Source organism: Rhincodon typus, chromosome 7, assembly GCF_021869965.1.
Source record: "Rhincodon typus isolate 14 chromosome 7, sRhiTyp1.1, whole genome shotgun sequence".
NCBI lineage: Eukaryota > Metazoa > Chordata > Chondrichthyes > Orectolobiformes > Rhincodontidae > Rhincodon > Rhincodon typus.
In genome coordinates this window covers 35,348,941-35,365,194 of record NC_063338.1, presented here as the reverse complement: position 1 = coordinate 35,365,194, position 16,254 = coordinate 35,348,941, and the positions used below count along the sequence as shown (strand labels likewise).

Genomic DNA, 16,254 nt, shown 5'->3' with positions numbered 1-16,254 from the left:
CTGCATGTCAATCTTCAGCGACTTTTCCACCATGACAACCAGGTCACGTTGCACTTCACCTTTTCCTAAACTGTCACCATTCATAATCTGCCTCTTGTTTTTGTGACCCAAGTGGGTAACTTCACACTTATCCGCATTATATTGTATTTGCCAAGTATTTGCCCACTCAGTCAATCTGCCCAAGTCACCCTGCAGCCTATTAGCATCCTCCTCACAGCAGGCACTGCCGCCCAGCTTAGTGTTATCTACAAATTTGGAGATATGGCATTCAATTCCTTCATCCAAATCATTAATGTATATTGTGAACAGCTGGGGTCCCAGCACTGAACCCTGCATAGATATATGTAAAATAATACTTTTGACAAGGACCAATTTGTACTGAAATTGATCCATAAAGACAGAAATTAGCTAATAAAATAAGAAAATGTTCTTACTTTGTGATGACAAGGCAGCCATCGAACCTGCTGTCTTAATTGGAATGCTTTTAGACAGACTCTGCACTGCTGACCAGGCACAAGCAGTTTGCTTCGCTCTTTCACTATTAACAAGGGTAAAGTCAGCACTATATGGCCCGGTACAGTCCTGGATCTATTTCTTGGAACAGATGGACAATGTTATATACACTAGTAAGTTAATTGAAATATACTGTAGAAACACACTGGATTTGTACATTTTAAGAATCTGTATTTAAATTCATTAAAATATAAAAGTAATGGAAGCACTATGATAAAACAAATATGTCAAATTTGAAAAAAGACTTTTATGATTCTTACTCATTTTGTTCCTGCATCAAGGGGGCTGGAAAATCAGAGATTGCTTGACTGACCCTGTGAAAGGTTCTACAGAGCTGTATTACTGATGTCCTTTCTCACAAAGAATCTTGAGCCCTTTCAAGGGAACCAATCCACTATTATCTTAAATCACCTCTTCTACAATACTATTCGAGTCAAGCATTGCACCAACAATTACTATTGCTGGATCAAGCTTGTCACTTATCCTTTTTCAGTCCTGGCACTTTTTGCACAAACAGATCCTTCGTCTGGGTTTTTATTTAAATGAAAGATTCTCCTGATTGTGGTCTGGCCCATAAAGGACATCAAGTAATTTCACCTCTAATGAATAAAACATGAAGTGTCATCACTGCTGAGAAAGCACTTACCTGTCTAACTGCAGAAGTAGATCATAGTCATTGGAAATTATTTCTCTGTTCATTAGATCATTGATAACTGCTAACGGCAAAGGCATGCCAGAAACCTGTTGTACTGGTTTCCAACGCTGATTTCTCTTCTAAAATAAAAACAAAACACCTATTTCTGGTGTTTAGAAAAATTTGAATGAATGTTTAGACCATACATGCCTAATACAGTTGGTACTTGAGTGGAGATAAGAAATTCCAAAGGAAATAAGTCATTAGTGGGAGTAGTTTATAGATTCCTCCCCTCAGAAAAAACTTCAGATGCAGAATTGGTCAACATAGAGTTTGTGATATTAAAATATGAATATTTACCCCTCTAAGTAACTCAAATCCTATGCCTACAAATACATGCCATACAAAGGGGAAGCAAAAACAGATTTCTCTTTGCAGATATTTGCTTTGGAGTAAAAAGAAACACTTTTGGCAAATATGTCTAAGTTCTAAGTTAGCAAAATGTCTTATTTAGCAAAAACAATAAAGATCTGAGCTGTTCAAATGACTGTCAATCCAATGGTCTGCAGCGCAAATATAGTTGTCTATCAATGCATGCAGTTGTTGCTTGGAGGCTTTGCAGGAGCTATTAATAAACCCTTTGAGGCTTTTGCACTGGAGCAGCCGAACCAGGGCTCTGGTACCGCATTGCACCCACAAGAAGGGTTTTTACAGAAACAGGACAGTAAAACTGTGAAGCTCCTTTGCTTCAGTAGGCTGGCTGCCAACTACTTCAAATGATATCCAAATCAGACACTGTAATCTGACAGTCATAAACCCAAGTAGGAGATCTCCAGCAAACAAGTATTTATCACAACAAAGACGTTTGTTGGTAAAGTTCTTACGCCCATTCACTGACCTCTTTAAAAAAACAAATCCAGGCATCCACAATCTTTCAAACTCAAGTGCACAAAAATGATTAAAGTCATCGTAACAAAATCAAAATGAGAAAAAAAAGCATATAACAAAGTGAAAATTAGTGGTGGGCCAGATGATTAGAAAATATTTGGAAATTAGCAAAGTATGACTAAAAAGATTATCAAAAGGGATTCACGGATATACAAGAGAAAGCTAGTAAGAAATATAAAAACAGTAAAGGCTTCTACAAGCTTGCAAAAAAATTAAAATGAGTGCTAAATGAGCATAGATCCCACTGAGTACAAGACTGAGGAATTAATAATGGAAACAAAGAAATGGCAAATGCTTTGAACAAGTGCTGTGCATATATCTTAATAGTAAAAATAAGCAAAATATCTCAAGAACAGTATAAAATCAAGCAGTATAAGGCGGGGGAAAAACTTGAAATAATCACTATCACAGGTGATCCTAAAATACGACTGAAGGCTACCAAGTCCACTGGATTTGATGACCTGCATCCTAATATCTTAAAGAAAGTGAATGCAGAAATAGTGGATGTACTAGTTAGAATTTTCCATTGTCCCCTAGATTCTAGAAAGGTCTCAGCAGATCGAAAAATCACAAATGTAACACCCCTGTTCAAGAAAGGAGGGAGATAGATAACAGGAAGCTATAAGCCAGTGAGCTTAAGGTCTATTACCAGGAAAATTGCAAGAATTCATTATTAAAAAGATAGCCGGACATTTAGAATGTCAAAAAGCAGAGGTAACATGTTTTTGTGGAAGGGAAATTACGTTTGATTGATGTGTTACTTACTTGAAAATATGCGATGGGGGGTTGGAGTGTATAAATGGGAACCAGCAGAGGTAGTGTATTTGGATTTCCAAAAGTCATTCAATATGGTATCACGTACTAAGTTAACAGCTTATGATGTTGGGGTAATACATTAGCATGGATTGTAGACTTGTTAACTAATTGAAGAAAAAAAGAGTCACAATGCTAGGTAATTTTAAGGAGTCCTAACAGTTCATAGTGGATGTTAAATGGAACATTAGGCTTTATTGCAAGGGGCTGGAGTGTGAAAGTAGAAAAGTTTTGTTACAATTGTACAGAGCAATGGTGAGACCCACGGCAAGGAGTACAGTTTTGGCCACCTTACCTAAGGGGACTGATACTTATGTTGGAAGCAGTTCAGAAAAGGTTCACTAAGCAGATTCCCAGGATAAGGGGTTTGCTTTTTGAGGAACCACTAAGCAGGTACATCTGCTAAATACAAAGATCCAAATTTCCTATCTAAGGAAGTAGAAAGTATTTGAACAGACTTTCATAGGGAAAGTAGCCCTCAACGCAAAACTCTTCACCAACTGCCATAAGACAAGATTTAAGCACAATAAGAGAACAGCCATCTCCATCCTTTCAGATGCTGTGCCATGACTGAGATTAGAGCTCCTCCAGCCTTCTACAGTATGCCTTGACAGCCTATTTTGCACTTCATTGAAGGTCTTAAGCTGTTTGACAGAAAAACTCCAGAATAGGGATGAGAAATTTCACAAACTCTTTCACGAACAGTTTCTGAAACAATTCTTTGTTGAGCGCATGTGGTCTTATATCACCCAAAGAGAATTCACCAGTAGCAGCATCCAATTCAACTCCAGGTACTTCAGTACTTAAGCTGAACTGGAAGAAGCCCAGCCAGATTTACCCGAACAAGAAGTTGGGGGAAACGAAAAACATTTCATTCTACAAGCAAGAACAGCACATAAGATGTCACAATAGCACATTTATTCAAAGATTAAAGAAGACTAGTTTCATCTTCACTCCTAAGAAGGAAGCACACAACCAGCACCAGCCATCATCATGCTCTGGCAGGGAAAGGAGCAAGGTAGTTGAGAACCCTGGTTGATTTAGAAGTCTTGCTACAAGAGGCTTACTAGGGAGTGAATATACAGGTAAATGAATAGAAATGCAAACTTTAATGATGGGAAAGAATAAATACATGTTGAGGGTGGAGAGTGCAGTATAAGGTAATATGGTAATATAGTAATATGGTAGCTGATGACATCACAGGAAATGACACCAGGTACAAGTCGTTCTGAGTAGAACTTACTTGCTGCTTGGCCTGCTGTGTTCATCCAGCCCTGCACCTTGTTGTCTCGGATTCTCCAGCATCTGCAGTTCCTACTATCTCTATTATAGTCATGTAGGTCTCTCCCTACTCTATATATAATGTAAGCAGTTGAATAAATAGCTTTGGTTACCAAAACTTTCTCCATGTTCATCCCTAAGCATACTTATTTGCAACAATTATCATTGGTTAAGTACTTGTTACTACTGCTTTTGCATCATCTTTACTCCATACTCACGTACAACAATCACATTATTGTAATAGTAAAACACATAGAATTACCTCTCGAAAAGTGAACTCATGCTGAGGATGGTTCAGGCATGGAAAACACTCCTGACAAAGGTGAAAATCAGGACATCTTAAACACCTTTTGAAGAATGTGAAAGGGAAACAGAAAAAGTGTTTGCATCAATTTATTAAATATTAACCATGCATTGCATGAAACCAACATTAACTACGTATTTCAGTTTAATTAACATTAGAAAAATTGAGGTCACAAAACCATAAAAAGCAGGAACAGACCGTTTGGACCCTCGAGCCTGCTCTGCCACTCAAAAGGATCATGGCCGATCCAACATACCTGATATCCACTTTCCCCATATAACCCTTGATTCTCCTACTGATTAAGAATCCATCACAGCTGTAAATATACATAAGACTCTTCCCCTTCTGTGGTAAGGAGTTCCAAAGGCTCTTAACTCTCACAGAAGAAATTCCTAGTTATCTTAATTTTAAATCAGCTTGCCTTTATCCTGGGCCTATATCCTCTGGTCCAAGATTCTAAAAGAGGAAGCATCTTCTCAGCATTTAGCTTGTCAAGCCCCTTAAGAATCCTCTATGTTTCAATGAGATCACTTCTCATTCCTCTAAATTCCAATGAGTAGAATCCCAACCTGCTTAAACTTTGTTCATTAGGCAATCCCTCCATCCCAGAAATAATTCTAGTGAACCTTCTTTGAATTGCCTGAATAGTATCTTTCCTTAAATAAGGGGACCAAAACTGCTCACAGTACTTCAGATGTGGTCTCACCAGCAACTTGTACAGTTGCAGTAAGACTTCCCTACTCTTATACTCCAACCCGTTTGAAATTAGAGCCAAGATTCTATTAGCCTTCCTAATTACTTTTTTTATTCATTCATGTAATGAGGTCAAGGCCAGCATTTGTTGCCCAGAAGGTAGTTCAGAGTCAACCACATTGCTCTGGGTCTGGCGTCACATGTAGGCCAGACCAGGTAAGCATTGTAGTTTGCTTTGCATGGAGGGACAGCCGTGCATCTCATGCAAAAGATGCTTTTTCACAACAGGGACACAATCATCTTATGGCTCAGCCTGGTAATCAAGACTCACCCATCCCTGAAATTCCATGATCTTTTCCTACAAGCATTGTAGTTTCCTTCCCTAAAGAATATTAATGAACCAGATGTGTTTTTTCTGACAACTGACAATGGTTTCATGGTCATCATCAGATTCTTAACTCCAGAATTTTTATTGAATTCAAATTCAGCTATCCGCCAATATGTTATTTGAACCTTGGTCTTTGGATAAAAAGTCCAGTGATAATATCACTAGGCCATCACCTCCCCATGCTGCACCTATATACTAGTTTTCTGCGTTTCGTGTACAAGTGCCCTGCACCAAGCATTCCCCCAACCATATGTGTTGCAGGTCGCTGCAGTTTTTCTCCATTTAAATAATATTCTGTTCTTTTGCTTTCCCTTTCATAATGAACAACTTCATATTTTCCCACATTATACTCCATTTGCCAACTTTTTACCAACTTACCTAACCTATCAATATCTCTCTGTAAGCTGCTTGTACCCCTCTTGCAACTTGGATTTCCACATGTTTTTGTGTCATCTACAAATTTGGCTTTAGTATGCTTGCTCCCTTCTTCTAGGTCAGTAATATATATTGTAAAACGTTGAGATCCATGACTGATCCCTGTCGTACCCTTCTGATTATCAGTCACCAACCTGAAAAAGAACTCCTCATCCCCACTTGCTGTTTCCTGCCCATTAGTCAATTCTCTGCACTTTGCATTTTTTGGCTCCAATTGCCTAGTCTTTTTTTCCCTCTCTGTTGTTCCCTGCCCAACCCCGTTCTTTAATTATTTTCCTAAGGTGAGAATGCTTTTTGGACTACAAGCTAAGAACAAGGAGCAGGAGGAGTAGACTGTGTGACCTCTTGAACTTCTTTCATCATTTAATGAGATTGTGACTGATGACTGTAATCTTAAAATACACAATTCCACCACCTATCCCTTACAATCTTTTACCCCCTTGATCACCAATAATCTATTCATCTCTGTCTTAAGAATACCCAAGACCAGTTCCAATGCATTTCCATCAAGTTAAGTTCCAAAGACTCAACATTCTCAGAAAAATAATGGTTTCATCTCTGTTTTAAATGGGTGGCCTCTTATTTTGCAATAGTGACCTCTAGATCTAGATTTCCCCTAAAAGAGGAAACATCATCCCCGTATCCATTCTGTCATGACCGTTTGGGATCATATGTTTTAATCAAGTTACCTCTTAGGCTTTTAAACTCCAGTGGATATCAGCCTAGCTCATTTGTTCATCTTAAACACTTCAATTAGATCATCCATTTTTTTTATATTCAAGGGAATATAGGTTTGATTTATGAAACCTGCACTAATTAGTTAATAATAATTAATAATAATTGCCGTGTAAAAATGGATGATCTCAGACTTTCCTACCTTGAATTCCATTTTTCTTAGTTTTGCCTATTCACTTAATCTATTAATATCCGTCTGCATTTAGGAGATGGCATAGTAGGGTGAGTTTTATTTCAGGTCCTTTTTGTGGATTCTTGCCTAATAATTTTAGGGACTTCTATATGGGGAATTGTGTTGCACCCCTATAACATATGTTCAAAAAATTTTCTTCAAAACCGATTTAATCAGGTCAGCCCTAATACTTCTAAACCCACTATGGAATGGAATGAAACTTAACCTCGGAGTGTTTTAACTGAATAAAATAAATTATAAAACAGAATGAGATCACTGGCACTAATTCCTTCATGACCTCTGATAACATTATTATCCTCATTTCCGTTATAAAAGGAAGAATAATTATTTACTACGTTCCTTTTTAAATAGCATTCTAGACTCTGAATGGAAGTTAAAGCACTCTCCAAAGGCAGATGGTGATAATAGGTTCATAGGGCACAGAAAAGGCCCTTCAGCCCATCGAGTTTGAAAATAGGTGGAGACATTAAAATTGGGTTGAAGGTGGCAGATTGGAGCCTCACCACCTTTCTATCTCTGCCCTGATTAAGTATGGGGCAGAAAACCTCATGGATGGCCTTCCCACCTGCTGTCGATTGAAGAGCTCTTAAATGAACAATTAATGTTCACTTAAGGGCCTCAGCCAGCTGCGTTAGAATTCATCTAGAAAGGCAGCTTGTTGTATGGTAAGCCAAAATAGCAAAACTCTATTGGTCTACTTATGGGCTTCCAGGAGTGCCTTGTGTTCAAAAGCACTCAAAGCCTAATAAAAGGAGATAGCAAGGGAAGAATGGGATTAGGCTGCTGAATCCCTTTTCTTGTGACATCCCACCATTGCATACCTATTCCCTAGTTTCCAAGCCTTGGGTCAATGCATTGCTAGTAGCAGCTGCTCATTTTTAAAGAATTCTTTCATGGGATAGGGGCATTCATTGCTGTGTCAGCATTTATATCCCATCCTTAGTTACCTTGAGAAGGTAGTAGTGTGCTATTTTCTTGAACTGCTACAGTCCATTTGGTGTAAGTACTACATAATACTGCTGAAGTTTCAGGATTTTGACGCTGAAGGAATGGTAATACATTTTCAGGTCTGGATAGTGAGTGGCTTGCAGCTGGTGGTGTTCCTGCAGATTAAAGCACAATTGTAGCCAGATTTGCTGGCAACTCTTGGGAAGGGTGGTACAAGCAGGATTTCTGTCCCCATGGTCCCAGGGAAGGCCTTTTGATGCCCAATTAAATGTCTGACTAACATTCAATTTGCTGGGCCTTACTGAAAGTAAGTAACACAGGTTTATGCTGGCTGTCTAGCAGGTGGGTGAGACCCTCATTGCCTCCATTAAACACTGCTGTCTGCTTCAGTAACCACTTGCAATGATGTATCCTGTCGCTTAAAGGCCCTCAATTCAAGAACATTCCTGGTCTCTTCTACTTGGTTCTTCCAGTAAAAATTCTTAGTCTCTGACACTTTTTCCAATTCATTCACCACCAGAAACAATTTTTCACAGTTTATTTACAGTGAAGTCCTCAGTTACACTCAAGCCTTTACTGCCTGGTGATCTCAGTGATATTCTCGCATATTTTGTTGCAGCTACAGTTTCTCCAGGGTCTGTATGTAATGTTGCTTCCAAAGGCATACCTAATTCCCTATTTTCTTCCACCCAGACTCCAATTCTTCTGACTCTCAAACTTCTGATCTGATCTGAATCCAATTGCCCATTCCCTATTCTCCCTGATCCAAGTCCCCTCACTCCATAATCCCATATTGATCTCGCTCTCTCCCTGACTCAAATTCCCACTTCATTTTTGACTGCTATTTCTTAACATTCTTTTACAAGATGTTGGCATTTGTCAGAGTTTGATATCAAGGAAAAGTAGTAGAAGTGGAATAAATGAGTATCAGAGAGAGAAGCCTCCAATGGTTGGAGATGTACCTGGCACAAAGGAAAATGCTTATGGTGATTGGAATCGAATCATCTTCGATTACTTAGTCAGTTACCTTCCAGGCTCATAATATCATAAGTAGAGTTGTTTGCTGATGTTTGCACAACGTTCAACATCATTTGCAATTCCTCAGAAACCCAAGCATTCCATGACCATATGTAGCAAGATTGGATGACATTTAGGTTTTGGCTTATAGATTGTAATTAACTTTTGCACAACACAAGTGCCAAGCAAATGACAATTTCAATGAGAGAGCATCTAACTATCTCCCCTTGACGTTCAATAGCACCACCATTATTACGTCCTCCATTATCAACATCCTTGGGCTTACTACTGACTAGAAACTGCCACTGATCCCGCTATATAAATGCTGTGGCTTTAACAGCAGGTCAGAGGCCAGGAATTCTGTGGTGAGTAATTCTCTTCCTAACTCCAAAAGCCTGAGCAACATCTACAAGGCACAAGTCAGAAGTGTGTAGAATTCTCTCTGCCTGCCTGGACGACTGCAGCTCCAACACTTGGGAAGCTTGACAGTATTCATGACAAACAGGCCCACTTGATTGGCATCCCATCCCCAACCTTCAACACTCACTCCATCACTGAATTACTGGGCAGCAGTATGTATAATCCACAAAATGCACTTCAGGAATCACCAAGGCTTCTTCAATAGCACCATCCAAACCTATCTCCTCTGCCTACCTAGAACAACAAGGGCACCAGATACACACAAGCACCACCTCCAATAAATTCTCTTCCAAGCCAAAACTTAGTTGGAACTGTATCAATATTCCTGCATTATCACAGAGTTTGAATCTTGGAATGCCATTCCTGAACACACTGAATCTATTCTCTCCATCACATAGACTGGAGCAGTTCAGAAAGATAGATCACTATCACCTTCTCAAGGACAATTAGGAACGGGCAATAAATGTTAACCGAGCCAATAATGTCAAAGGTAGTCACTCTCCCTTCACCTCTTGAGTTTAGCTCTTTTTCTCCATATTTGCATGGAGGCTGAAAGGAGGTCAGGAGTTGAGTTAATCCTGTCAGAACTAACGTGAGTGTCAGTGAGAGGTCAAGACTGAGCAAGTACCACTCGATCGCTCTGTCGCTGACACTTTCCGTTACGTTGCTGATGGTTGAGAATCAACTGACGGAATAGTAAATTTATTGGGTTGGATTTGTCCTGCTTTTTGTAGATTTGATATAACTGGACAATTTTCCACATTGCTGAATCGATTCAATTGTTGTGGTTGTACTTGAACAGCTTGGTTCAGGAAATAGCTAATTTTGGAGTGGAAGTCTTCAGTACGATTGTCAGAATGTTTACAGGACTGATAGCCTTTGAAGTTGTTCTTTGATATCGTATGGCGTGAATCAAACTGGTTGAAAACTAGCATCCATGGTATAAAGGACCTCAAGAGAAGGCCAAGATAGATCATTATGGATAAAAAGCTTTGTCTTTTTCACTGATGTGCTAGGTTCTCTCATCATTAGACAATGGCAATTTTTGTGGAACCTCCTCCCACTATTAGTTGTTTAATTGTCCACTGCTGTTCATGTCTGGATTTGGCATGACTGTAGAGCTTAGTTCTGATCTATTTGTTGCAGGAGCTATTTGTTCTTTCTATCCCATGCCATTTCCACATTTTTAGGTTTATCTGATGCTTCACCTGGCATGCTCCCTTGCCCTCTTCTTTGAACCAGGGTTGAAATCTTGATTTAAGAAAAGACAGAGTGGTGTATGGCAGGATTGTGGTTGCTTACAATTGTTGGTGCTGATAGCCCAAAGAGCTTCATGAATAAAGGATGTCTCCCTGCATTTATACAGAGCCTTGGTGTGACGATACCCGGAGTACTGTGTGCAGTTTTGGACTCCCTGCCTGAGAAAGGATATACTTGTCATAGACGGAGTACAGTCGATATTCACTGGACTGATACCAGGGACAACAGAATATCGTCTTGTATTTGGTAAGGTTTAGAAGGATGAGAGGGGATCTGATCGGTGTACAAAATTTTAACAAGGCTGACTAGCCTTGATGTAGGATGGATATTGGTAGACTAAATGCAGGGAAGATGTTTCCCCTCTTTCAGGAGTCTAGAACTGGGGAACACAGGCTCAGGATATGGAGTAGACCATTTCAGGATTGAGACGAGGGAAGTTATTTTTCACTCAAAGGGCAGTGAACTTGTGGAATTCTCTACCACAAAAGGATGTGGATGCCAAATCACAGAATATATTCAAGAAAGAGATATAAATTCCTAGATTTTAAAGGCATTAAGGGATAGGGGAACCAAGTGGGAACATGGCATTGAGATACAGGACTGGCCATGATACTTATTGAATGGTGAAGCAAGCTTGAAATGCCCAGTGGCCTACTCCTACTCAATTCAAACTCAATGGTTTGAATTACAAGGTCTGTTCTAAATCTATTCCATTTAGATCTGCATTAATACCACACAAAATGATACAGGATATAATCATGCTTTTCTTATTTTTTGTTGGGATTGTGAGTGTCTCTGGTTAGACCAGCATGTATTGCCCATCCCCAATTGCCTACAGAGGTGATGGCGAGCTACCTTCTTGAACTGCTGCAATCATTGAAGTAGGAACACACATTGTGCTATTAGGAAGGGGGTTCCAGGATATTGACCGAATGACAAACAAGGAATCGTGACCATAGATCCACGTCAGGATGGTACGTGGCTTGGAAGGGAACTTGCAGGTGGTAGTGTTCACATGCATCTAGTGCTCTTGTCCTTCTAGGTGGCAGAGATGTTTTGTTTGGGAGGTACTATCATTGGAGCATTGAGTTACTGCAGTGCTTCTTGTAGATGGACACACTGATGCCACAGTTTATCAGTCATAGAATAAATGTTCAAGGTGGTGGGCTGCAAGGCACTTCAACATCTGTCAATCACTGGTAAATCTGTTTCTACCTACAGTTTTGCATATCTTCATGACTTTAATCTATCAGGTCAACATATAATCTCTTCTGCTCTAACGAAAAGAACCCAATTTTTCAAAACTTTTTTCATTTGTGTTTCATCATACAAGACAGCATTTGATGAAATAGAGTCCTACAGCATAGAGACAGGCCCTTTGGCCCAAACTGGTCCATGCTGACCAAAATGTCCATCCACGCTAACCCCATTTCCCTGCACTTGGCCCATATCCTTCTAAACCTTTCTTATCCATGTATTCATCCAAATGCCTTTTAAATGTTGTTAATGTACTCACCTCTACCACTTCAGCTGGCAGCTCATTCCACATGCGTACCACCCTCTGCGTTAAAAAAGTTGGCCCTCAGGTTCCCATGCATTATTTCCCCACTTACCTTAAACTGACACTCTCTTGTCCTTGATTCCCCAACCCTGAGAAAAAGACTGAGCGCATTCACCCTATCCATGCCCCTCATGATCTTATTCACTTCTATCAGATTCCTCCCTCAGTCTCCTAACTCTAAATAAAAAAAGTCCTGGCTTGTCCAACCTATCCCTATAACTAAGTCCCTTGAGTCCTGGCAACATCCTTGTAAATTTCTTCTGCATTCTTTCCTGTTTAATAACATCTTTCCTAGAGCAAGATGACCAAAACTGAACACAATACTCCAAATGCGGCCTCACTAATGTCCGGTACAACTGCAGCATAACTTCACAACTCTTATACTCAATGCTCTGACTGATGAATGCAGTGTGCCAAAAGCCTCCTTCACTGTCCCGTCTACCTGTGACTCCACTTTCAGAGAACCGTGCACCTGAACTTCCAGGTCCCTCTGTTCCACTACGTTCCTTAAGGCCGTATCATTCACCATGAAACTCCTACCTTGATTTGACTTTCCAAAATGCACACTTATCTATATTAAACTCCATTTGCCATTTCTTGGCCCACTTCCCCAGCTGATCAAGATCACGCTGCAATTTCTGTAACCTCACTGTCCATGATACCACCTATTTTAGTGTTGTCTGCAAACTTACTAATCAGGCCTTGTACGTTCTCATCTAAATCATTGACATAGATAACAAACAGCAACGGCCCAGCAATGACCCCTGAGGCACACCACAATTCACAGGCCTCTAGTCTGACATGCATCCTTCCACTATTACTCTCTGCTTCCTACCATCAAGCCAATTATGTATGCAATTTGCCAGCTCTCCCTGGATTCCATGTGATCTAACCTTCCAGAAGAGCCTACCATGTGGAACCTTATCAAAGGTCTTAGTGAAATCTATTTGACTACGTCTACTGCCCTGCCCCCATTAGCCTTCCTGGTCACTTCATCAAACAACTCTAACAAAATTGTGAGGCACAATCTCCCACGCACGAAGCCATGCTGACTACTCCTAATCAAACCCTGTCTTTCCAAATGCATGTATAGCTTATCCCTCAGAATCTTCTCAAGTAACGTACCTACGACAGATGTTAAGCTTACTAGTCTGTAATTCTCAGGTTTTCTTCGCAGCCCTTCTTGAATAAGGGCACAACTTTCGCTACCCTCCAGTCTTCTGGGATCTCACCCGTGGCTAACGAGGATGCAAATATATCAGCCAGGGCCCCCAAAATTTCTTCTCTAGATTCCTGCAGCGTCCTCGGATATATCTGGTCAAGACCAGATTTATCCATCTTCATACATTCTAATGCTTCCAACACCACCTCTACTGTGATTTGGACTGTCCCTAAAATATCCACACTAACTTCCCCAAGTTCCCAAGTCTTCATGTCTTTCTTCACTGTAAACGAAGAGGAGAAATATTCATTGAGGACCTGGCGCATCTCCTGTGGTTCCAAACATACGTGTCTACTTTGGTCCTCGAGGAGTCCTATTCTGTCTCTAGTTATTCTTTTTCCTTTAATAAACTTAAAGAATCCCTTTGGATTCACCCTAATCTTCTCAGCCAAAAATCTGTACTGTGAATGTTAAAGAGAATATATATAAGCAGCAGCAAGTGGTGTAGATGCTCTAAACAAAACAACAAATCACTATATATTAGATATTTGTTAAGTTGAAATAGAAATCTGTTTACCTGTAACATTTGCCCTGAATTGGACAAACCTGGCAGTTATTGCATGGAATACCAAGATGTCTGTCAAGTCTTTCTCTTTCTGCGGCCAGAAGTTTTGTGGAGTTTCGAAATTCTTCTTGCAGGAGAGAAAGTGGTGCAAACTCCTCTCTGCAGAGAGGACATTTGACAATGGTTTCATTCTCAGTCTTTGCCTGGTGTTCTGCCCAAATTTTCATGCATCTGATATGGACACTGTTACCACAGCTATACCTGTTATTAAAAAAAAACAAATTGTCACTATCGCTGTATGCATAATCAACTGAGTTAAGTATTATGTAGGTGACCATAAACGTGGAAATTCAAAAAAATCTACTTTATAAAACATGCTGTCTACAATATTAACATTGGGCTTTTCCTTTTATATTTTTTAATTAGCTGATAAGATGATGTCAATATATTGTTTCCAGAGTGGGATTTTAATGCCTATGTGGTTGAAAGTGTTAAACCAAACTTGTAATAAGGTACATTAAATGTGAAAAGATGAACACAGCAGTTTAAACATCATTATCAAACAGCCACTATCCAAACAGTTAACATCATTCCATTCCCCCCCAAGAAAGGAAAACTGAATTTCGTACTCTTGTTGCTCCATGAAAAACATATAGCAAGCAAATTCAAAGGGATTTTGAGAAGACATTTTTCATTAAAGGAATAAAAGTAGAAAATTTAAAAATCAGTCATAATTTGCCTATATTTGTCTTATTCATCTACATAATGTTACATGATCTACATAAAACATTATCTAGACAAAGATTACAAGGTAAAAGGTATATTTTTCATTTTAAAGTCACTGCTATTACAGCTCACTAATAAGCTTTGTAACTAAAATAGTGCCATCTTATGGGTGTCACTGATTATTGCTAGCATACTCTAATCTTTACTGTTTACCTCAGTGGTGGTGGGTGGATGTGGGAGAGTGAGATGGTATGGGGCTTGGAACGTGTGCTCTTGTGCTGAGAACTTATGTAAAATATTAGATGTGCACAGCCTTTTAGCCGGATGGCCGTCCATCATTTACATGTTTTCTCTAGATTTGTAATACTTTTATCTCACATTTTCCACAGAATGTTAAAGTTTGAATACATAGTGAAATCAGCAAGAATCAAAACATAGAATCATAGAATCCCTACAGTATGAAAGCTGGCCATTTGCTATTGAGTTTGCACTGACCCTCCAACTAGCATCTCACCCAGACCTACCCTCCATATCCTATCCCTGTAACCCTGGCCATGGGAGTTGCAATCCACATAACTTACACATCCCTGGACACTAGAGGCAATTTGCCATGGCCAATCCACATAACCACCTTTGGACAAATTACAGAATACCAACAACGTTTAAAAAAAAGCTGGAGGAGATGATGCAAATCAGCAAGTTGTGGTTAGACTTTAAAAATTTCTAAGTTAAAGGAGAAAGGAAAGACTACAGGATATAGACAATTTCAACTTTGCCTCTTAAAAATACCAACATAGATGATAAATTAGTGAAATTAGCAACTCCTAGATACTGATGCAGTCCATGTTCAAATGCACAAAGATCAGGACCAACATCCATTTTGGGCTGACAAGCGGCAAGTAATATTCGCACCACATAAATGCCAGGCAATGACCATCTCCAATAAGAGACAATCTATTGATATTCAATGGTGTTACCATCACTGAATTCACCCACTATCAATATCTTTGCAGTTACGATTCATAAGAAACTCAACTGAACTCACCTCATAAATACAGTGGCTACAAAAGCAATTCAGAGGCTAGAAATACTGCGACATGTAACTCACCACCTGATCCCCCAATGCCTGTCCATCATCTACAAGGCACAAGGCAGGAGAGTGAAGGAATACTCTTCACTTGCCTGGATAGGTGCAACACCAACAACACTCAAGATGCTTGACACCATCCAGGACAAAGCAGCCCGCTTGATTGGCACCATAACCACAAGAATCTACTCTTCCACCATTGATGCTCAGGAACAGCAAAGTAAATGATCTACAAGAGGCACTGCAGGAATTCGTCCAAGATCTTCAGACAGCACCTTCTAAACACATGGCCATTTCCTTTTAGAAGTATGAGGACAGCAAATACATGGGAACACCACCACCTGCAAATTGTCCTCCAAGATACTTACCATCCTGACTTGGAATTATATTGCTGTTTCTTCGCTGTCACTTGCTCAAAATCCTGAAATTCTCTCCCTAAGGGCATTGTGGATCAACCACAATATGTGGACTGCAATAGTTCAAGAAGGCAGCTGACTACCACCTATTCAAGGGAAACTGGGGATGGACAACAAATGCTGGCTAGCCAGCAATGACCACATCCCATGAATGA

The 16,254-nt window shown here is 39.8% G+C and overlaps 1 protein-coding gene across 2 annotated transcripts in view; it reads right to left on the bottom strand.

Moving 5' to 3' along the window:
- The window catches only part of zswim2 (zinc finger, SWIM-type containing 2), a 48,283-nt gene that overhangs the window by 10,449 nt on the left and 21,580 nt on the right, over window positions 1-16,254 (bottom strand). For both annotated transcript variants that reach the window (XM_020530551.2, XM_048599106.1), the window contains exons 7-10: window positions 13,883-14,131; window positions 4,452-4,536; window positions 1,160-1,287; window positions 435-594 (exon numbers count right to left, since the gene is read on the bottom strand). In XM_020530551.2, the coding sequence (XP_020386140.1) occupies window positions 435-594; window positions 1,160-1,287; window positions 4,452-4,536; window positions 13,883-14,131 (622 nt within the window). The remainder of the gene's footprint in view (window positions 1-434; window positions 595-1,159; window positions 1,288-4,451; window positions 4,537-13,882; window positions 14,132-16,254) is intronic.